Source organism: Candoia aspera, chromosome 6 (genome assembly GCF_035149785.1).
Source record: "Candoia aspera isolate rCanAsp1 chromosome 6, rCanAsp1.hap2, whole genome shotgun sequence".
Taxonomy (NCBI): domain Eukaryota; kingdom Metazoa; phylum Chordata; class Lepidosauria; order Squamata; family Boidae; genus Candoia; species Candoia aspera.
The window spans coordinates 90,015,397-90,040,275 of record NC_086158.1 but is presented as its reverse complement, the minus strand read 5'-3'; the positions used below and the strand labels follow the sequence as shown (position 1 = coordinate 90,040,275).

The 24,879-nt window shown below is 39.9% G+C and overlaps 1 protein-coding gene across 2 annotated transcripts in view; it reads right to left on the bottom strand.

The window, feature by feature from the left end:
- ADK (adenosine kinase) overlaps positions 1 to 24,879 on the bottom strand; it is a 259,216-nt gene that overhangs the window by 32,097 nt on the left and 202,240 nt on the right. For both annotated transcript variants that reach the window (XM_063307666.1, XM_063307667.1), the window contains exons 8-9: positions 22,823 to 22,858; positions 19,210 to 19,324 (exon numbers count right to left, since the gene is read on the bottom strand). In XM_063307666.1, coding sequence (XP_063163736.1) covers positions 19,210 to 19,324; positions 22,823 to 22,858 — 151 coding nt within the window. The remainder of the gene's footprint in view (positions 1 to 19,209; positions 19,325 to 22,822; positions 22,859 to 24,879) is intronic.

Below are 24,879 nucleotides of genomic sequence, written 5' to 3'. Positions count from 1 at the left end.
GATTCCCAAACTTGTACGCAATTTATTTTTAATTGTGTGCCAAAAATGTATTTCAACTATCTTCAATATTTAATCAGCTGCTGCTTTATCTTGCTTTCAATGGACATTTTATCTTGGTCCTGATACTTACTCTGTATTTTGAATGGTGAAATCCATCATTTAATTTTTTGTCAGCCCACTTGGTTTATGTAACAGAAAAGAATACAGTCAGCACTTTCTTTTCAGAAAGGGGACTACATCACATGATGTCATCATCACCAATTCAATCAACAGCCAGCCGGCCAACTAACCTCCCACCTACCCACACACCTATCCATCCAGCTATCTATGTATCAAGGGTCAAAATCAAATGAATCAAATCAAATCAATCTTTATTACAGCCATTGATCAGCATAAGGGGATGTAGTATAGCCATTAGGAAGAAACATAAAAATACACAAAGTAAAACGCTAAAAATACATATAAGAGACATAGATGATATAAAAGATATAATAAGCGTGAATCTAAAAAGGAGAGATAAGAATATGAGATAGGGTATAGGGGAGATTTATGTATATAGGATGTGAGAGACTATGTCTATATAGCTAACTAGATGCCTACTGAGTCAAGTTTATAGCGTTGAGTTGCAAGCAGAGTCCAAAATGCATCATTCAATGAATGTTGAGTGCTGCTGCCCAGAAGCTGGAAAAGCTGTATGTTGCGGCGGGGTTAAAAAAAAAATCACATGAAGTTTGATATGAGAACACAGAGTTCTTGTGAGGTATGGCTGAAAAATTCAGTCATTTTTTTTAAAATCTGAAAGTCAGTAAGTGCCATCTAGTGGCATTAGAGGTGTCACAGTGCCCATGGGCCCCATGTCGCTGGACCTCAGTAATAAGGAATTTTAGCTACTCTCATTCACTTCCATGATTCACATTTCTAAATATCCAGCAACAGTATACAATACATTCACAAATAATCACAGAAATTCTTTATTTAGGAAACATTTTACTTTCAAGTTTTTAAGTTTAAATATAGGTCCTATCTTGTGTAACCAAATGTCTCAAATATAATTGTTAGGAACTTGACATATTCAGAGCATATAAAAATCGACAGTTAACACTATAAAAAAAGCCACAGTAAATGACAAGCAAACATTCCCACTTGTTTTCACAAAGGCATTAAATAGGAATGAACTGAATGGTTTATAGAATGCTGAAGTGCCCACAGATGGGACTTCAAGAGATGCGAACAGAAATCAGCCATTTACAATAGGTACTCTAATCTAATACACTATAATTATACAATTATTGATGAACTTCCCCTTGACAAACAATACATGCATTAGGATACTATTCTTTTCTTACAAGTGATTAAGAAAGCTGTTTATCCCTCTTCCGCTACACCCTTGGCTAATAAGTTCGGCACTGCAGATGTTCGTGCATGCAGCACTGATGTTTAATGGTGCATGATGCTCTAGGTGGTTCCCATAACCTCGCTTTGTCTGGAATGAGCTTAGTCAATTGATATGATAATAAAGAAAGGAGACCATAACAAGCTGGGCTGGGTGATGACAATTTGCATTGCTCTTACATTTGCCACTATTTGATAACTGATTGCTCACAGAGTTCCTCCTCCACTGCCAGACAACAACACATAGTCCTATATAGCACAGTTCTACAGAAATACAGTCTGCTTGAGCAGGTGGTAGGAAGAGCATTGAATAACTAATTTATTGCATTTTTGTTATTAGTCGTATGTACTGAATTCTGCTATTACCTCTTCTGAGAATCATTTCTAACATCTATCACATTTATCTTTGGACCTGTGAGGCTTTAGCATGCGACTGCTGGCATGAGGTTAGAATACGCTTTCCCACAAACAATTCACTCTTGCTTTTAAATCAAATAACTGCCAGTTTACAAATTATAGACCAGAGTATATTTTCCGATAAAATTAATGCAAAGATGTCTAACATCTGTTTCAGTTCAACAGACACTACTACAGTGTCTGTACTACACTACTACAGCTCTACACACTCCTCCACCCAAAGTCTCTGGCACTGGAGTAGTGGCAGTCAAATTCCACACCAACTTGTGAAATGAGATATAGAAAATAGAAGTCCTTTGTGTATTCTGAGCTCGAAACAAAATGTGTGTGTTTGGGGAGCTTTGCTTTGAGATGAAATCACAGTTGGAACAAAACTGGTCATTTTGAGCATATCTTTTCCATGAGCTTCATTATACAAAACAACTGTAAAAGGGACATTGCAGCTTCAAAACAGCTGTTTTAAGTGCTCCAAGTTCAAAACGAAACAAGCTGTTTCCAGTTTTGTTCTAATGGAACACAGTCAACCTGGAGTCTTCTGAACGGAAGGCTCAATGGGAACAGTTGAGTTCTAAGTTCAAAGCCAGTATGTTTCCTGTTTTGTCCACAACCCTTGAAGGAGAATATTGAAGAAAGCATGACATAGGTGTTAACCCAGCCATTAACTTCATGTGATGGGTTCCAACTGTTGCCTATTAAATATAGATGAATCTTTCACTTCTCTGTAGGGATTAATGAGCCTTAAATCATAGCACCATCTGAAACTGACATCTATTACAACTGATTTCCAGTACAATCTACTGAATACATTTAAAATTCTCTGAAGAGCAAGCAACCTATCAGATTCATGCATGGAGATCAATGGAAATGAGTTCTGCATCTATTCCTGATAATTCAAATACTCTCTTCTGGGCACCATCTTTTCTCTTCAACTTTCCAGAACCCAATATTTAACCTAAATTGGCTCATATTGCCTATCTCTGGCCCTTGAGAGTCAGTTAATAATTCTTGCCCCCTAACAATTATAGACAATGGCTACCAGTTATTTAGTGGGTCTTACCAAGAATTTAAATGTTCCACCAAATTCTCTTTCAAGTACCATAGACAAGATAGAACTTATGAGTGAATAAATTAAAGAGAAGCATTCTTAATAATCTAAATGATTATAGGAGTAGATGGAGATTGTATTATATTATAACCTATGTAAGTGATTGAGATAACACACGCCTACTTCTGTTTCCATCCAGAAAACAGAGGAAAAACTGACTGTTTATAGTCATGGAATTTAAGGCATTAAATCATTATTTCTCAGATTACAAAACCTATCCAAAAAGAGAGGGGAGAAAAAAAAATCAGCTCAACAAGACCAGTCTGGTTCAAAAATAATTTATTACAGTACAGAAAAAGAAGAGGAAGAGGAGGATTGGAGCTACAATCCTATTGTATCCCTCACACAATTTCCTTGGTACACAACAGGTCTACCCATCTGTCAGCCCCACTACAGCAGGCAGACCAGACCAGGAAACCAACTCCCCAGGAAGGTTAGAAGTACTTTTATTGAGTTTGGCTATAAAGTCTGACTGTAGTGAACGTCCTCCCCCTTCTTATATGCCAGGGAATCAGGGAGGTGTCTGCCTGAGCCACTCCTGAACGTTATCTGGACATTCTGGACTTAAAAAATGCGTTAGCCCCTTTTGCCTAGGCAACGGAGCCTGTATATCTCCATCAAGCTCATCTTCCTTACTCTCTACACCATCCCACTTTTTAGAAAGTAGAAGAGAAACAACATTTTTTTTTAAAAGGCTTACATTGTATAAAGCAAAAACCCAGTCTTCAAAACCATCTTTATTTAAGTATGTGTATATGTATGTAGGGGTTTCTGCAGGGTATGGTTAAAAAAGTCTAAATGTGTGATCAACAGTGTGATCACAAAATCACAACAGTGTGATCAAAGCTCTACTTGTTTCTTTCTTTTGCAAATCGTGTGTGACACACATAAAAAATAGATGGAACTATAACTGCGCTGTTGTGGCCACCATCTTGACTTTATATGTATGTCTGTATGTTGGGGACCAACACTTGACATACAAACGGACACAGACACAGCCTGGATGGCTAAGGAGGGGGACTGAGTGTGATCTTGCCAGATTATTTCCTGGTAAATGGGAAAATGGGTGTTTTGTGACTGGCCACATTCATGGGAATAGCCATTCTGTGAATGAAGCAGCCAACTCCTTGATCATCCACATCATTGTATAGAGCTTTTCAAGTGCCTTCTGGCCCAAAAGGTTGGGGACTCCCTGCTCTACATTACTGGGATGATACATCCCTCTTTGAAGCATTGAATGGTAGGATGTGCTTACTTACTAAACACCACACAAAAATTAAAAAACAAACAAACAAACAGAGCAACCAGTCTGTATGGCAAAGCCAGATGGAAACTCACATACACTAGGAACACTATTATAAGAGCAAATAATGTCACATACAACAATAGACATTTTGGAAGAGCCAGCATGATGTAATGGTTGGAATGCTGGATTAGGACTGGAGAAGCTTCAGGTTCAGTAGGATGACTGGGTGCCATTTTTATTTTTAAATTGTTATTTTGTGTAGTGAGTTTTTAACCCTATGTTAACCCTAGAGTTGCTAGGAGAGATGGGCAGCCTTGTAAGTAGATTTAAATAAATAAGTAAATAAGCATTACTCCGAGCCTATGAGGGAGATAGAAGATAGAAATGCAATCAATATAGAATGAAATAAACCCAAGATACATATATATGTGCCATAATTGCCCATTGTACTCCAAAGATAAATTAAAATGCATATATACGTGCATGCAATGTATATGTGTCAGTAACTCAGGCATCTGATGTGTGGACTATAGTCTGTGACACCTTATGCCACAATACATATTGTAATATTATAGAAGCCACAAGACTGTCAGTTTGCTGCTGCAAATGAACATAGTAAATCTGTTATAATAAGCATTAACTGAATTTTTTAAATTCATGACGACTTGAGCGAATAGACACTTTGTTTAACAGGATGACTACTGATTCCTGTGGATTAAATCCAAGGCAGTAAATAACTATCTTTATGATTGTATACGTGAGACAATAATTTGAAACTACGCAATTATTTTACACTAAGCCTTCATAGCATGGGTGGTCTACTTAATCATGGCCAGAACATATTAATCATACATCTCAAGTCCAAACAATCTAGCAGAATACCTCAGACTTTTTAAAATTTCCTTTTCAAATGCTGTGAAATATTTGTGTGGGGGAAGCAGACGAAGAAGTCAATTTAGCGGTTTGGCACAAAGCCTACGTTCAGAAATGGCAAAACCGAAACAACACTCCCAGAAGCTGCATGGGCCTGCTAAAAGCTTTGAGACCCCTCCCAAATTGTCCCTGAATTGTAATTTTTAATGAGATAGGCTAAGATTATGAAATATGTCAGCGGTAATCGTACAATTTTAACAGCACGTAATGTTGGCCTTTCTCCTTAGCCTCATTTTCTGCTCTCGGGAGCATAGTCCCTTTGGCCTGAAAGAGAGTCTGCCCGTCTGGTTCAAATATCATGCAAAAGTGCATGAGTGTCCAGGGGAGAGGGGAGAAGTGTCAAAAGTCAAGATGGTGGCTGACACCACATAATCAACCTCCACCCCCATTAGACATGCAACACAAATGTACAGTCATGCCTGCCATCTTAATTTTGTTGACCCCTGCACAAATGCCCTTGCAAATGTGTGCCATGGCTAAAGATGCTTAAGAAATTAAGTAATCTAGATTGGTTTAGCTTTATCAACCATGGCGTGCTATTGGTATTAAAAAAAAAAAAAGATGGTGAACTGACGAAGAAAACCAGGAAGACCAAGAAGCTAAGTAAAACAAATCTACTGCTGTAACTACAGGTTATCACAAGTAAAATAACACACATCAAAAAGTCAAACTATATAGTTACAGCATCTCTAAAGCTGTGAACAATAGAACTAATCTCAATCTACTTGTAAACAGAAGCAGAACCTGGATGGACATCTTGGGAGTTTATGCATCACTTTCATATTTTGACAGCTCGGAAGGTGAAAAGAGGCACTTGGTAGAAGTTCAGAGGAAAGGTGTCTCCCAGCAGACACAGGGCACATGACATATTCAGTTTCTAAGCCAGGAAAATCTCCTGATGGTTTTCTTACTTTTTTCCCATGGTTGCATGCTAGAACCTGGCCATTGAGGTGCTCCATCATGTGTTGTTCCATGGAGTTCTGAAAAACCTGTCTTCTAAATATGTCAAGGGAACAACCCAGCAAATGCCTCCCTTAAAAAGCCCCTTAAAAAGTGTCTCTGGATATTGTACCAAGGAGAGTGGAGATAACGTGGTGGCAAGTTTTGAGCACCGAAGCAAATCCACCTGATGAATGGAATCTGGTTTCAAAGTCAGTTACAGATTCTCTTTCCTGCCTCAAGTCATTCTTCTAATGGCGGCAAGGCAGCCTCCAATTTTCCTCTCATGTATGCCCATAATAAGTTTTAACCAGATGGTTTAAGGCTACCAAGCTTCTTAAAATATTTTAACACTAGCAGGTGGATTCAGGCAGAGATTCAGACAGATTGTTTCCATTCTTCAAGAGGTAGCTGGGATGCCCTGAAGGAGGCCAGAAATACTCTCTAAGCATTTATTCAGGACTATCTCACACTATCATTCCATTTCTAGACCCATGTCCTATACAGAAGCTGGAAGATTATTTTCGCTGGAAAGGTTCTGGGGGCTAGAAAAATTAGCTGGTCCGTAAACACTAATATTTAAAGACTGCAACAAGGCTATCATAACCAGTCGTTGAAGTTAGCTCCAGATGTGCCTTCCAGGATAAAGATTCCTAGAGAAGAACAGCCAGCTATTTGAAGGAGAGGTACTACTCTCTATCTGTGGAGCTTGTATTTGTGCTTTCTGCTATTAAAAACCACCACTTCTCTTTTCCATAATTAATACTCAGTTTTTCCCTATCACACCAATTCGGTCTTCATTCCATCTCTGTGAATGAGAAAACAGGCATGTTGCCAACATCCATCAAGATCAGGATGTATGAACATAAATTGTTAAAAAAACGTTAAACCGAAATGGAGCTAATAAAGCGGCTTGTTTAACTCCTTTCTTTATATAAAAGGAAGGTGATATGGACTTGGCTGTACAGACCACGAGCAAACAAAATAGAATTGTTCTCTGTTTGAACCTAGTCAAACAGCAGACTTCATTGCTGGTAGCTAAACTATAAAGTTAAAACCATTCTCAATAGGACGCTATCAGAATCCCATTAATGATACGAAACCAAAAATCAATCTTTAGGAAAAGCAAAAATGTAGAAAGGTTAAAAAAAATGGAACATCTATTGGAAGTATGGATTATGATCTTCACAGGCATTGATGACAGCACCAACCAGCATAGGATCTATTACAAAATATATTTTACAAAAGCCAGCTTTTAAATCCAGCTTTGTTACAATGTAAAAAACAAAAATTACCAGTAAGAAGCAAATGTAAAACACAGATATTTCTAATATCCTTGTATAAACCTATGCTAAGACAGCTTCAATTTCAGCAAAAGAAAATGGCCATATCTTGAATAAATGGCAAGACCTGAATGATTTTAAGAAGCCAGGAGTTTTTCTGATACATAAAATGCTTTTATTCCGCATCATTTTATGGCACAATGTAAGCCTTACAATACTTAATACCTTTAGTATTTCTATCAATTCTTGAATGGGACCGATTGAGTTCTTCCCTTAGAATACAGAACATAGATAGGAAATTAAATTTGCATCACAAATGTTACCTGACTTTGTACATCAGGTTATAAAAGTTCATTGTGATTCTAAATAATAATGCACTTTCATTGCAATTGATCTTCAAATAAAATAATCCTCAAGCCATTATGCACTGAGTAATGAGTGGGGAGATCACCCCCACTCTGGCTTCTGTGTGTGTGTGCGCGTGCGTGCGTTTGTGTGTTTAATTTTAATTTTAATTTTAATTCTAATTCCAATTCTTATTCTTATTTTCATACAAATGGCCTAACAAGTGAACACCAAGCTAGCTCATGTAGGAGATATATAGTGAAAACATCCTGGTGAATTGTGCTAGGTGGATTAGATGTCTCCTTCGCACATTGGCAATACAAACGGCAATCAAAAGTGTTCAAGAAGATGCTCACTTTATCGTGTTACCTGGCCAAGTGTCATGAGTAAGGATGGCGAGCAGGGGGCTCCCATCCAGACTGTCAAGCGCATGCGTAGCACTGATGAATTGTTCAGCCATTCAAAGAGAGACAGATCGGGACCGCCTTAACCCTTGGGGGTTATATGTCTGGGTTTTCCCACGCTTCTTCAGTTTGTTAGGATTGATGTCCTAACAACCAGGAAACACACTGAGACAAGGAACTGGTCTCTAATATTTATTGCTAGTACTTAACAGGAATCCTAACAAACTGAAGAAGCGTGGGGAAAACCCAGACATATAACCCCCAAGGGTTAAGGCGGTCCCGATCTGTGTCTCTTTGAATGGCTGAACAATTCATCAGTGCTGCGCATGCGCTTGACAGTCTGGATGGGAGCCCCCTGCTCGCCATCCTTACTCATGACACCAAGGCACGTTTGATTGTAAAAACCTTGCAAGCTGCTGTTCTTAATTGTTTTTCACACACAATAAGGAAAAGGAATATTACAATTACTGAATACTTCCCATCACTAAAACCCAGAGCTGGGCTCTCAAACTATGGCTCACAACTATACTGTATGGAGGACTTCGGAGGGCGGTAGTTTATGTAGGATCACATAGGAGTTCATAGCCAGAACTCAGTCCTAGTTTTTAGTCAGGCGCACCGCCACTGTCTCCCTTCTGGACTCAGTCTGGGCCTGAACAAGATTCTCTTCTCACGGTGCAACAGTTTGACACGACCTGCCCTTGTCTTTCTGTGTTTCAGTTTCTTTCCTATTTTCCCTGCTGTCTGAGACAACCACGTGCTATCTTGTTCCACAAGCAGTGATCCCAGCTTGGTCCCTTTAACACCTCTTCCAGGTCTTCACATTCAGGCTGTGTCCCTTCTTTGACCTTTAAAGGCAGTACTGCTAAGTGCTTCTCCTGCACCACCGCAGGACAGTTTGGAGAACTCTTCCGTCCACCTCTTCCCCCGTGATGGGACTTAGGCCCCCTTTTCTCACTTAGCATCTCAGTAACCATCCTGGCCATCAAGTCCAGGAATAAGACCTACAAGGCCCCCTGACAGTTTCTGTTCCTTGGGCATGTGAATTGGTTCCTGGAAGAATCCAATTCTATGGATTTTGCTGTTGTCTTTCAGAAGCAAAGCGTTTCTCCCAACCCAGGTCACAGCAGCTTTTGTAATACAATTCAGTAATTGTACTACACGGCAAATTAAGACACATATATCTCTTTTTCATTAAATATTTTATAATAAATGGTATGTGAAGAGAAGGATGCTTGATATTCAAGAGTGGAAGGATCTATAAGAAGATGGCAAAAACAATAATACACTGGTACGTCTTCTGACAACTACCCATGGGCCATGCATTTTTACATTCTTAATCATTATTAAACGACTTCATGTCATACACTGCCTGGTGAATAGCTGTATCCTGATACAGAAATGAATTATAAATGAAATGAAAGATCAAGCAGTCTTAGAAGAATTACCTCTGGGAAATGAAAATCTTTAATTCTCTTTTATTATTGACATTTATTTGGCTACCATGAATAATAATACAGCACAGAGATTCAGCTAAGCTTATGTACTGAACAGCTTTTCTGGACTCAAACTCACTTAACATTTATGTTTGCTTATGTAACTGACCTTGTGGCTTACGCTCCTCGATCTTGAATTTACTAAGCATATAAATCAGTGTATCCCCTAATTTAATTTACACATGGAATCAAAAGCGCAATCAATCCTCAAATAATTTCTTTATCACACAAAAACCTCCAAGATTTTACGTTAGCAGCTTCACCATGAATGAAACCAATATACTATAGAAGAAGCTAATGAAAAGCATGTTCAAATGATGCTTAATGTCATTTTATTCATCCAGCCACGTGTGTTTAAATCTTGAGTTTATTTTATTAAAATTACTCCACCAATTCCAGAGGCTTTTTGACAATAAAACATAAAATCAAAACTAATAACTGGGATATACCAAACAATTTAGGACAACAATTAAAAAGCATTAAAATCAACTATTAAAGAACTATTTTACAAGGTGATTTGTAAATAGACTTTTTGTGATTGCCACTTCTATCTGTATTACAATTACTACAATAATGTATTTTATGTAATTTTATTGCATTTTATGTCTTTTAAAATAAGTTTTATTAATAATAATTACAGGTTTATTGTTGTGCTCTCTGGCCTAAAGACTAATAAAGATTTGATTTGATAAATAGATTTTAATTTGTCAACTGTATGGGATCTTTGACTGTACTTACAGCAACTGCTAGCAAACCTGTCAGACAATCTCAGTGAGCAGGGATGGGCTGTGGGAGGAATCATTTCTTATGTGCTTGGAGCCAATCTATATTGGGGTTTATGGTTCACAGCTACTGGCATTTTACCCAGAAACAAACTGGCAGCCAGAGCAATACTTCTAACAGACGTATACTGGGGTCTCTTTGGGAACCAAAGACTAACCCGGTTGCTAAGGTCTCTACTCCTTGAGGTTGATGGACTAAAATTCCCAGCAACCCAAGACCATAAGGAATAAGGGTTGAGGTAGGATGGGCATGACCACATAGTGAAAGGATGAAGTCATTCAGGGAGTTGCCGTGGAACGAGGATACACTGGAACCTGGGTTCTCCCAGAATTAATCCTACACCTTAAGTTCTATTCCCTTACCCCATTCCTAGAGAATGCCATCATGTTGTAGAAGAGAGCACTGTCTTCCCCAGTATGACAAGGTTCTTCTGGAACTCTTTAATCAGTTGATAGATGGGTGGCTGGGACCATAGCAGGGTAAGGGGAGTGTGAAAAAGATCCTTATTCTACAAGTTCTTATTCAAAATCAAGTGAATTTGAGTGAATCAATTTTGCCACTCCATGTATGCACAAATGGACACATCTACCATAACTGCCAACTATTGCAGTTCATAAGTTCTAGCATATTTGTTTTGCACAGCGGCCTTATTTAGGGTTCCAAAATAGTCACACAGCCATACTTTGCTAAATGCCGATCCCCCCAAAAGTCAGTAGCTGCAGCAGTGGGTGGTCTAAATAACCTTAAGATTTTTCATAGAAATACAGAATGTAAGATTTAGGGTTAGGAAATGATCAATCCAGGCCCTGCCCAGTGCAGGAATCCACTGCAGCATTCTTGAGAGGCCATCCAGCATCTGCTTAAACTCCTTCAGCAAAGAAGAGTCTACCACTGCCCAAGGCCCTCTGTTCCATTTTTTGCCATCTCTTATTATTAGGATTATTTTTTTTCCTGATGTCCAACTGAAATCTGCGTATCATTCAAATCCTTATAATTTAAACCAGTTGTTTCTTGTCCTGTCTTCTGGAACAACTCTGAACAATCCTGACTCATGTCCTCCCTGACAGCCCTTCAGATATTTAAGGCAGCTATATGTCCCTGCAGGCTTCTCTTCTCTACCCCAAACATACCCAATGCCTCCAAATCTTCTTTGTAAGATTTTCCTTCTAGGCCTGTTTATCAATGTCCATCCTAAAATGCAAGGCTTAGAACGGGATGAACGATTCTAGGTGTGGTCTGACCAATGCAGAATAAACAGTGGGTTCTCTTGATGTTGACCCCGTACTTCTGCTGATGCAGCCTAGGACATTTGCTTTTTTTGCAGCTGCAGCACACTGCTGCTTGTGATCCACTGCAATAGGTCCTTTTCTCACATACAGCACTGCTGCCCACTGCGGTCTCTCCCATCGTACACTTTTGATTTTTCCTACAAAAATGAGGGACACCACATTTGTCGCTGCTGCAATTCATCTTGCTTCTTTCTGCCTTTGGTTCCTTCTAGTCTTCATACTTTCCTCTAAGAGTTTGCTATCCCTGCCCCACCCCCCACCCTCATGTTCTCTGCAAATTTGATAATCGTATTTTCTGAACTATGTCATTTGTAAATATATTAAACAGCTCCAAAGCCAGCAATATGCCACTCATCACCTTCATATTTGACATATATTCACTGGGTGTGGTTGTTCAATCAGCTCTACATCATGTTGTTGTTTATTCGTTTAGTCGCTTCCGACTCTTCGTGACTTCATGGACCAGCCCACGCCAGAGCTTCCTGTCGGTCGTCAACACCCCCAGCTCCCCCAGGGACGAGTCCGTCACCTCCAGCATATCATCCATCCACCTTGCCCTTGGTCGGCCCCTCTTCCTTTTGCCCTCCACTCTCCCCAGCATCAGCATCTTCTCCAGGGTGTCCTGTCTTCTCATTGTGTGGCCAAAGTATTTCAGTTTGGCCTTTAATACCATTCCCTCAAGTGAGCAGTCTGGCTTGATTTCCTGGAGGATGGACTGGTTTGATCTTCTTGCAGTCCAAGGCACTCTCAGAATTTTCCTCCAACACCACAGTTCAAAGCATCGATCTTCCTTCTCTCAGCCTTCCTTATGGTCCAGCTCTCGCAGCCATATGTTACTACGGGGAACACCATTGCTTTAACTATGCGGACCTTTGTTGTCAGTGTGATGTCTCTGCTCTTAACTATTTTATCGGGATTGGTCATTGCTCTTCTCCCAAGGATTAAGCGTCTTCTGATTTCCTGACTGCAGTCAGCATCTGCAGTAATCTTTGCACCTAGGAATACAAAGTCTTTCACTGCTTCTACATTTTCTCCCTCTATTTGCCAGTTATCAATCAAGCTGGTTGCCATAATCTTGGTTTTTTTGAGGTTTAGCTGCAAGCCAGCTTTCGCACTTTCTTCTTTCACCTTCATCATAAGGCTCCTTAGTTCCTCTTCACTTTCAGCCATCAAAGTGGTATCATCTGCATATCTGAGATTGTTAATGTTTCTTCCAGTGATTTTAACTCTAGCCTTGGATTCCTCAAGCCCAGCATGTCGCATGATGTGTTCTGCGTACAAGTTGAATAGGTAGGGTGAGAGTGTGCAGCCCTGCCGTACTCCTTTCCCAATCTTAAACCAGTCCGTTGTTCCGTGGTCTGTTCTTACTGTTGCTACTTGGTCGTTATACAGATTCTTCAGGAGGCAGACAAGATGACTTGGTATCCCCATACCACTAAGAACTTGCCACAATTTGTTATGGTCCACACAGTCAAAGGCTTTAGAATAGTCAATAAAACAGAAATAGATGTTTTTCTGAAACTCCCTGGCTTTTTCCATTATCCATCGGATATTGGCAATTTGGTCCCTAGTTCCTCTGCCTTTTCTAAACCCAGCTTGTACATCTGGCAATTCTTGCTCCCTGAATTGCTGAAGTCTACCTTGCAGGATCTTGAGCATTACCTTACTGGCATGTGAAATGAGTGCCACTGTTCGATAGTTTGAACATTCCTTAGTGTTTCCCTTTTTTGGTATGGGGATATAAGTTGATTTTTTCCAGTCTGATGGCCATTCTTGTGTTTTCCAAATTTGCTGGCATATAGCATGCATTACCTTGACAGCATCATCTTGCAAGATTTTGAACAGTTCAGCTGGGATGCCGTCGTCTCCTGTTGCCTTGTTATTAGCAATGCTTCTTAAGGCCCACTCAACCTCACTCTTCAGGATGTCTGGCTCTAGCTCACTGACCACACCGTCAAAGCTATCCCCGATATTGTTATCCTTCCTATACAGGTCTTCTGTATATTCTTGCCACCTTTTCTTGATCTCTTCTTCTTCTGTTAGGTCCTTGCCATCTTTGTTTTTGATCATACCCATTTTTGCCTGGAATTTACCTCCGATGTCCAGCCTATATTTTGCCATCTTCTCTACTAAGATCTTATATGAGGCAGACTAGACCAAGAAACAAATCCATGTGCATTATGGAGGTCTCTGTCTGAAACATTTTCATAATCCTCCCCCATTGTTTGTACTTAAACTATGTTTTGCTTTTTGTTGCTTTGTTAATGGAACTTCCCTCTCTCCATCAAGGTCATCTTCTTTACCCTCTACACAGGGTCAACTAAGCTGGGCATTCTATTAAAAAGAAAATCATGGCTTCTTTTTGGGAAAGCCACACTGATTCCTCCAAGCAATGCATTCTTTTCTAAATGTTCATGAACCAACACTTTGTTCCAAAGTTTTGTCCAACACCGACAGCTCACTAACTTATCTGTAGCCATTTGAGTCCTCTTTTCCTCCTTTCTGAAGAAAGGAACATCATTTGTCCATCTCCAAATCTCTGCCACTATGCCTGTCTTCCATGATTTCTCAAAGATCAGTGAAAGTTGATCTCCAAGTTTCTTAGATGTAATTAATTTGTACCTGGAAACCTAAACTTTTTCGCATTAGCCAGATGTTCTATAACTATCTTTACTTACCTTGAGTTTCTCAAGAAACTCTTTCACTGCTTTAATTCTACCTCAGATCATTTAAATGTCCTTGTCTGAATGCACACCTCTGGAATTAAAAATCTATGGCAGAATCATAAAGTTGTGAGGGGACACTTTTTCTTGCTCCTTCTTCCTGAAAGCATCTTAATATTCTACAGCAAGATCAGCACTGGGCTTCTATATAGGAACTGATGAAGCAAATTTATTTTATTTATTTAATTTTTATACCGCCGTTATTATTTATATAAATAACTCAAGGCGGTGAACATACCAAATACTCCTTCCTCCTCCTATTTTCCCCACAACAGCAACCCTGTGAGGTGGGTGGGGCTGAGAGAGAGTGACTGGCCCAAGGCCACCCAGCCAGCTTTCATGCCTAAGGCAGGACTAGAACTCACAGACTCCTGGTTTCTAGCCCAGCACCTGAACCACTAGACCAAACTGGCTTCTCTTAATAAGAATCTAGGCTGACATCTACAGTAGGTGAAAGCAACTTGTTCCTGGCCCATGGGATCTGTGGATTACATGTGGTGAGCCCAGATAATCCCAAGACTCCTTGGAAATATACTGTACTATCTTGGTTAGATAAAACTATACATATTCCAATAATTGTGAATCATAATAATCAGCGTCATGGTTCTCTCAATAACTTGTCTGCCTATGGTCTTTCCCACATCAGGGGCTGCTTTTTCTGTATGAATATTGTGTTGGGAACCAAATTCCAAGCTCCTAAATTGCTAGAGTTCTTTGTATTTACTATCAGTATAACTGAGACTGAAGGCTTGTCTCTAGATACCAAGTTGTTGTCAGTGAACAAAAAAGAAGAAAAAGGGCAAGCCACTACTGGAGGAGCAGGCTTTATACCCCAGATCTATTCCTCCATTTCTCAATTTGCTCTCACCTGCTCACTTTTCTGGGCATTGGAGCAAAGTGTGACCAGGCTGGCAAGTCTTCCTCTCATTCTTTCTATTTCAAAGAAGGATGGGTCCTTCCCAGCTGCATGGGCTCTTTGGCTGAGGAGTTTGTTGGTAGGTTACTCCTAAAAAACAGAGTGCAACCTCCACCCAGACACCCACAAATCCTCAGAGACAACTGCACTGCCCCTGCAGGGTCAGTGGCAGCTTCACACCAGCCCATTTATCAAGGATTTCATCAGCTAACTCCTCAGCTACCAAGTCCTTGAACACTGCCTCATCCTAAAGGAGATCCTTAATATTAGCCACTTGCGTATGTGGTAATAACATCTGTCAATAGTAAATAGGGCAACTAGCTATCTCAACCTTCTGTCGGTCTCCGAAAACAACTCACATGGAGAAAGCTTTGAATAGAAAGTAGCCCATTTCACTGTTGAGCATATCAGGGAGCCATAAAGAGTCTCACGTGAGCGTGATTACAGGGAAATCCTCCCCTTCAGCTGCACAAACAACATATATTGAGCAAGGAATGCAAGAAATGTCTCATCAAACCTCTCTAGCAGAGGGACCAGGCATTTCTGCTGTGGGAGGAAACAGTTGTTAGAGACAGCTGAGATCCAAGTTGATTCAGCTGGGCCTTCATAGCACCAAGCTCCTTCAAAGCTTGGTTTTTCTGAAGCAGGCCTTCCATCCTACACAAATACTCCTAGCCCATATGGATTAAGCAAAGCCATAATTGCTAATTTTAAGTAAGTTTCTTGCCTAGAAGCAGGACAGAAGGCGTTATCAAGTTCAGATTTCCAAGAAAGGTAGCCCAGTGTCCAGGCTAGGCTAGGCAAGGCATGAAGTACAAATATGTTGGGCTGCCACAAAACATAATCCCAGTCCTGTACTGCAATCAGGTAGATCCTTAAATTCAGGAAACTCCCAACTTCCAGCCCAACACAGCTTTTAAGAGACAGGCTGCTTAAGAGCCACATCCAATCCTGAGTAGACCCTGGAGCCCAAGGCACTTGCCCTCACAACTGAGCACTCCCATCTCTCTTTGCCTCTGGCTTTCCACATATAGGGCAGTATTCAGGCTCAGGGGTGCAGGAAGAGTAGGATGTGAGTGTGCTTGGCCACTGTGTTAGGCCTGGCTTTTCAGGGTCATGTCTAACTGACTTCCTCCTCCTCCTCCATAGATGATTCCTATGTTAGGGGCATAACAGATTGTGTCATTAGTATCATCTTCATTAACTGAAACCAAATAACACTCTCATGGCTGTGAAACCTTTTTATTCTAGTTTTATATATCCTGAACCCCTATTTGTCTAGATCAAGAGTTTTTGGCCCAAAATTCAACTCCCCCTTCTCCTAATTTCAGTTATGAAATCCAGTTATGAAAACACTGCTAGGATGTTTTGATGACTGGGTTTACCATTATAATCCTTTCTAAGTAATGTATGTGAATCATAAAACGTATGAGTTGGAATGGACCATAGGGGGCATCAAGTCTATTCCAACTCAAGTTTAGTGGATTCCTCTGCTCAGGGCAGGAATCCATAAACCACCTCGAACATGTAGCCACCCAGGCCCTCTCTGAAAACTACAGTAGGAAAGTAAGCCAACTATTCTAGGCAGATTGTTCCACTGCATTAACAGAAATGTCCAGAAATTCCTCCTATTATTCAATTTGAACCTTCTTCCTTTTGATTTCAACTTGCTGTAGTTTGTCCTCTTGTTCAACAAAGAACAGGTCTGCCTCCTTTTGCACATGGCAACTCTTTAGATGTCTATAGACATGGTATCATCATTCCCCCGAGTTGTATTTTTCGCAAGCTAAATATGCCCAGATCTTTAAACATTCCTCAGAGGGACTGGTTTATAGCCACCTTAATCATTCCGGCAGCTCTTTTCTGAATCGGGTCCTGCATCTCCATGCCCCTTTTAAAGTTCAATGCCAAGAACTGGCACTGTATTCCTAGTGTGGGATACCAGGGCTGAGTCTCATGGAACTATGTGTGATCAAAATGCAATGCTTTGGTTAAGGTGCCCCAGGTTGTACTGATCATTTCTAGATGCTGTATCACACTGCTTGCTTCAGTTCAGCTGGTCTTCACTAGTACATCTAGAGCCTTCTCATATGCACTGCCAGCAAACCAGGTCTTTCCAATCCTGTATCTAGGCATTTAATTTTCCTGTTAGATGCCACACTTATTCGACATCCTGTTGGTTCAGCCCAATAGCCAATCTATTGATTTTGAATTGTGATTTTGTAGTCTAAATATTAGCCAACTTGCAGCCCCACTAGGTAGACCAGACCAGGAAATCAACGGGCAGGCTGGACTACTTTTTTTGAGATTGGCTATAATGACAGAATCTTACAAGTCTGGTTGTGCTGTCCTTCCCCACCTCACTTCTTATACTCCAAAGAATCATGTTATCTTGTTTCTCAGGGCTTAAAAATGTTTCAACTTCCTTTACCTAAGTAACAGTTCTTGCATATTTCCATCAAGGTCATCTTCCTTACTATCTACACCACTCCCTCTAGCTTGGTGTCATCCATTCCATTCCATTCCATTCCATTCCTAAAGATGGCCCCACACAATATTTCCCTCCAGGACGCTGCAGAATCATTTATAAGCATCCTTTAGTACAGAAGTTCAACCACCTGAAAATGCACAGGAACATTTAGCTAATGTTCTTCCATCCCTGACCTCATGAGATACCTTGTCGAATGCTTTACTGAGGTCAAGGTACACTACAATGACAGCATTTCTTTGGTCCACTAATTAGTCATAAAAAAAGATACAGTTTGTCAAACCCATGCTGGCTCCTGGTATTGGCAGCATTCTTTCCAAAATGTTCACAGACTTGCTGCTTGACAATCTGTTCCAGTACAGACGTTAGCTTAAGCTCAAGGCCATAGAGGAGGCAACAGAGAACTGAACTAAATATGTTGCTTTAGACAAAAATGCGTGATAGTTTTTTTCCCCACTGTACAAGAATCCTGTTTAAATCAAGAAATGCAGACAATGTGTCAAACAGCAGGAAAAGTCATATTTTAATGATTAAAATGGCATATCATAGATCATATCATTCTTACACAAGCTCCCTTTTCACTTGTTTCTCTAAAGACAAAAAGTTCTCAAGTGGGAAAAACCAAAAGTGGAATTTCCTGCTTTAAAAAAAAAACAAAAACAAAAAACAAAAACAGCTGGAAATTCACTTTACAGTATATCGGATTTTGTATCCTCCATTACTACTTACATGAATTTAATTCTTACAGCATCTGTTACTTGGTGAGCTTTGATATAGATAATCAAGTAGAAAGAACTTAAGAGAAAATCTAAATAAAAGTAAATAATTTAAATCTGTCTTTTCAAAAGCAATGTATAATGCATAGGCATAGATGAACTAGAAAAGTTATCTTTAACATTTTAGAATCAAATTAATATATAACATTATGTTTAGACCTTACATCAGGTAAATAATTAGGTCTAAAATCCCTGGAGTGTGGCTGCTCATATAATGAAGTTGATAAAGAGAACATTTTTCAGTATCAAGATATAAAACACATTTATATTCAAATGGAATAGTGACCTTTATAGTTGCTGCATATAAAATCATGGAATAATTCCAAATAATGTCTTGGGTGAATATGTATTATAAAGCCATTCTTCTCCTAAATGTGAGTCCAAATTAACAGATGCTGAGATATGAAAACCCTATAAAAGCAGCCCAATCCTTCTCGTGTTATCACTCTCCCTGGGAAACACACACACTATTTTTTTTTATTTTAAACAACTGGTTCTGCCTACTGCCGCGGTCTTTGCGCAGTACATTGTCTTAAACAGTTTTGTTGCCTTAGTTGACTCTTCTTATTTGTTAAATCTCTTTGGAAGCACAGAGAAGAAAATTTAATGCAACATTCCATTGGTTACAAAGCTTAAAAAATTAGAATTAAATTTAAATTTTAAAAAGCATATACCTGTGGCCATGATAGTGTCATTCTTCCCTTGGGTAAACACAACAACTCGCTGTCTTTTAGGATTTGCTTTTTTCAGGGCCTGAGTCTTTCGGGCTATTTCTTCAATGTCCTCAGTCTTGGAAGAGGAAAAGAGGAAAAAAAAGTATTGAAAGCAGCAGTGTACGTTATCCAAGACAGATCATAAACTTTTCAACAGATTGCATAGTTGAACATGAATGTGGAGTACTGATGTCAGAATGAAATCACAGCTAGTTTGATTAGGACAAATTAGTTTCCCCACGACTCAGATGATCACCTAAAAAGGGATGAGGAGAAACAGACCATGGTTGGTTCCCCCCCCCCCCCACCTGCTAGCAGCAGTGAGGAAACTGATACCTTGATATGATTGCTGGGGCAGAGGTGAAGTTAAAAGCTGCCCCTGTTCCCTTAGCCATCTTTAGCAGGTCCCCAGGTTGTGAAGGAATGCAGACCAGGTCTTGGGAAGGGGCATGGAATGAACAAACCATTAAGGGTGGGATTCTCACAAAAGATTACTCAGTCCTGGGAAAGAGGAAAGAATGAGAACCTATCCAGTTTCCCTCTGCCCCATCTTATACCAAACAAGATCAAAATCTGTCCCAAACAAAGTCAAGGGAGGGTTCTTTTGAGTTTCTTTCTCACACTTCCCTCATCACTGCTTCCCACAGGAAGAACCAAGTATGACGAATCACCCTCCCCATCATTTTAGGAGCAACTCTTATCCCCTGTCCCAGCCTTTCCATTATCTAACAGCATGGACCCAGAAGAGAAGAATTCCATGGCTTCAGCAATTTCTCCACAACACAGGAGACAAGAGGCTTCAGAAGGGCCAATGGCTGTTGAAGAGTCAGAGTCACAGGGACTCTGTAGGGACAGGAGCTAAATTATCTATCCATCTCTCTATCCCTCCCTCCCTGGTTTATAAGATCACTAAACTGACCTTAAGTGGCTTATGTTCCATGTAAAGAATGTAATTGTTCTTAAGGTCTCTAATGACCACAGACTGATGCTATAAGAATGGTTCTCGTAGGGAGAGCTAACTCAAACTTCTTGTAAAGAACACTCCAAGGAGATGGATTCTGTCCAGGAATCCAGAACTGTTGAAGTCTCATCCACTATCTGTGAATACCAGTCAACACCAATTCATTGGGATTCTCAGACAGACATCACTAGGGACAAAGCTATTCTGCCACTTGCGCTACCTATTTATCTCCTTATCGCACTTGCAGAATTTGGAAGTGGTCTTTTCTCATAACAAATTCCTGAATTCAGTTTACTGGTTGATTTTTTTCCCTTTCCTTACAACTTTTATTACCCAAATTATACAGAAATGCTGAATAATTACAGAGTTCCATACAGTATAAAAAGCTATGCCTTCTTTTCTTATATTATGTTTCAGTTAAACAAAACTCCACTAGCAATAGCACAACATTCTTCAGGTACAACTAAGTATATAAAGGCTATCTACAGCCACATGGACCTGCCCTGAAAAAAATCCTCTTATAGGTTCTTCTCTGGATAGCTCACTTTCAAAAGTCCCTTTAGACAAGAGCAGTGCTCTCACAGAATCTTATTGTTCCGTGATTTTGTTATTCCTTTTAATCTAAAAATTTGTATATTTTTTACTCAACATTTCATTTAGAATGACATCTGGCAGGACATTACATTTTTTAATGTTTCCCCGATTGAAGAAGTTCTTTGCATATTGGAAATAAAGTTCTTGCTTAGAAAATTCCATTATGAAAAAACAATTAGCTACAGGACCTTTTTAAAAAATCTTTGAAAACATTAGGAAAGATACCTCCATGATTCATACCCAAATTGCTTTGCTCCAAAAAGTACTTCCTATGGATTGGCCATACAGTTTGGAGACTTCTTCTTAAATAAAAAAACATTTAGTCTTTAGCCTAAGAAAAACAGCTCTTATCTTAAAAAGAATAGGTGGCATTTAATTTAGAGTTTCTTAGGCTTTAGGACTGCCATTAAAAATCATCTGTATTGAACATTTACAGTTTCTGATAGTGTTCAATTAGAACTCTTAGTCTATCATGATTTTCCTTTCAATTTCTACTCTTTAATTCATTCAATGGTGGTCAATTTTTAATTAATTGAAGTTAAATCATCTAATTTAATGTTTAATTTTTGTTAATGCACTTTGCAAATATCTTAACAAAGAAGAAAAAATATCAATGGACGTTTAGCAATGGACCAGAATCAAACACGGCAGATTTAGGATGTTAAGCAAAAATTAAGTTGGAAAACATTTTAAAAAGTGCTAATGGAAAGGTTAGCATGAAGCTATTGTGCAGATATGGACAAAATGATTCTGTCACTCTGTGTGAATTTAAACCAGGTATGTTCCACATTTTCAACTCAAGGGAAAAATAAAAATATACACCACCTGCTCTTTTCTTTGATTAAATTATGTTTATGCTCAGCTATATTATAAATGTACAAAATAAAGGTTTCCCCGCAGCCTTGGTTTTATAAAGTATCCATCACAATTCAGAACAGACCATGGAATGACAAAGCATACAGTTTAAATGCTTATGGTAAAGAAGAGCATGTTTTTGTGTTATCTTGAAGCAATCTAAATTGGGGACACACAAACATGCCAGATGTTCCTTCTTACCTCTTCTTTGTACTTGAACAGACCCAAATGAAAGGCACAGACCTGCCTACAGTCTCCCAGCTGTTGAGATCTGATTAATGCAGAGGGGAGCATTTGCTTTCCCTTTGCCTTATGAATAACCCCTTTAGAAAGGAGGAAAGCAAATCAATCTAAACAGAACGATGTTGCACATACCCCGGACCTTAAAGATCTAAAGGAAATTGGTAGTTACATTATTGCGTTTGGGGCGGTCTCCACGTCCTGTAATTACTAATTCCTCGGATCAAATTGTTTAGATATAGCACACAAAAATCTCTAGAAACGGAGACCCTTTAACAATGATGCAGTTGACAGGCTGAACAAAAGAAGGGGCTTCTGTACGTGCGTATGTTGAGGGATGGCACACTGAGGCGGACCCAGATGGAAAACAGCCCTTGGATGGGTTAACAAAAGAACAGCCCACTCTGCAAAGAGGCTGCAGGGCTCACGCTAATCAGCTGTTAACAATTCCACACGCAACTTCCCTGCAAGGCATTTGCATCGGGATAATCTGTGTTCAGCACGGTCAGAGTTATTTAGAATGGTATTATATTTCTGAATTTCGTCTTGCTTGGCCATGGCTTTAGCCGAGGATCTTTATGGAGTGTAATTCAGCTAATGAGGTGGCTTTTTAACGGAACCGGCTGACAGGTACCATATCTGCAGAGGCAGCTTGAAGCTGCGCCCAGCCTCTCAGCTTCCCAAGAGGCTTTTCAAAATTCAATAAATAACATCTGTAGGCGATGTTGGGTGCAGACCTAGCAGAGTGCGTCATAACACTGAGCTGGCAGAACAAAGAAACCATGACGACTGCCAAGTCTCTATGGCAACCGCGGCGAAGCTTGGAGAGGATAATAGCACATCAATCACTGTCCCAAAGAACTTCATTATCAGCAAGAAAAAACCCTTTAGAATCTGTTTAGCGTGTAATGTAGGCTTACTCACCTCAAAGCCTTGCTCTCCAGCAAAGGAGGCAGCTTCCTGAAATAATAATAATAATAAAAAGCAGCAGTTAATCATAAAGTGCTAGATAATAAAGAAATTTCATATATGGAAGCTGCTTCAGGCAGTTTCCTTTTTCAGAATTATCTCAGTATGTCCACATGCAAACCGTTCAGTTACTTGTGTTGAAAAGACCCCTTGACGTGACAGTGAAGACGTGTCAACACCTTTCACAAGTGATGGAAGAAAAATACAGGTTTTCCCCTTCATAGATAACATGAGGATGGACAAAGGGACTTTAACCACATTTATCATGATTAATCATGCCAACGATGCTTCCCAAAGGCTGCAGCACTGCAGCCCACAGCCTGGGACTTCGTGTCAGATGCAACCTGAGGTTGCCATTGTGGCTCAAATAACCTCTACCTGATGTAGTTTGGAGTCACAATATGATGTTGTATCATCATCTTTGCATGAGTTTGGCTGACAGCAGCAACAACGGTGGGGGAATGACCGTGGGATGAAAGCACGAATCAGGGAAGATGACCGTTCATGCCCAAGTATTTTCACCTGTGGTCCAGTACAATGTGTACCTGCTACAAGCTTCAAACTTGTATGGCAGAGAGAAAACCCTTTGTAGATAACCCAGAGCTATAGATAAAACCGTACGCAGAAAAATGCTGTAGCTGAATAGTTAAACATCCCATAGTGATGGCAGTTGCAACAAATTTAGCAACTCTTCTAGCGATAACCAGCATCCTGTCAAGATTAGAGGAAGAGCTGGTACGAGAGCAGTCTGTTGTCTTGCCTCGTCACATAGAAGGAGCTCTGCGGGTACACAGGAGGGACTGTTTCTGGAGCAGAATCAACGTCTCTCTTGTGCAGCAACACTATTCGATCTTCCTTCTAGCAACAAAGATGGTTGGAGCAGATGACGGCAAAAGCTAACCTTTGGAACGGGAAAGAAATGTTTGCTAGATACTTGAATGAGAAAATGGCCCCCCAGGCAGGCCTGCTCCAAACAAGGCTGGTGTGTATCAGCATTAAACAGGATTTTGGAATCAAGCTTCCCTAAAATTTTACGTCTTTGACTTCACGATTTTAGTAAACAAATTGATTCGAAGGGTGATGACTTTAATATTTATTCTTAATCAAAAACATTCATAGTGTATTTCAAAAATGGATCTGGGGTTCAGCTAAGACATTCTGGTACCTAGTTGTCACAGATTTCATGTTAAACAACCGATTATGCTATTTAAATAAAATACATCCAGCCATTATTTGGAGAATAAAATTCTGATGTCTTTATCTCAGTTTTAGATGACTGAATTTAAGGAGCATCACTGGGACAGTGAAGGATGATGATTTATTTAATTGAGTCCAATGAGAGGCTATGTTTTTAAATAGCACCAAAGGCCAGAATTAATTGTAACAATTTCATTTCTTAAGCTATTTTAATGTGAACATTCTGGTAATAGGGGGTGCACAAAATGGCAAAATGGATTTATTTCAACCCTGGACAAACCACTGTATTCTGGAAGCTCTGCCCAAACGTTTTGAGTCAACCATGGTTTGGCAGAAATGAAAAGTGTAGGGTTTCTGGGGTAAGTAAGGCCGACTTGTGGCAAATTGCTCTCTGTCTCCGCTTGGTACCAGACAGCATGGCATAATGCACCAAGCCACCTCCTCCCAATCTTCTGAGTGCTCTCCCTTATCTCAGCTACCTCTGAGGTCCCAGCATGGTAGAGCCTATCAGCAAGCCTGCCTTGATCTTCTCAGTCCCCTTCCCTCAGCAACCACCAACGTCCTACCAGTTGGCTGGCTTATTGTCCCTCCTGCAGTGATGCAGAAGAATGTTGACTATATTTTAGAAGACACCCTCCAATCCATTCACTCCAGGTATCTGATGAAGTGAGCTGCAGCTCATGAAAGCTCATGTATTTTAATATACACTAATTTGTTAGTTGGAAAAGGTGTTACCACAATCCTCATGATTTTTGATAACCATAGACTAACACGGCTCATCTCCTGCAAATTCAGGCAAAAGAAAACTCTGTCGT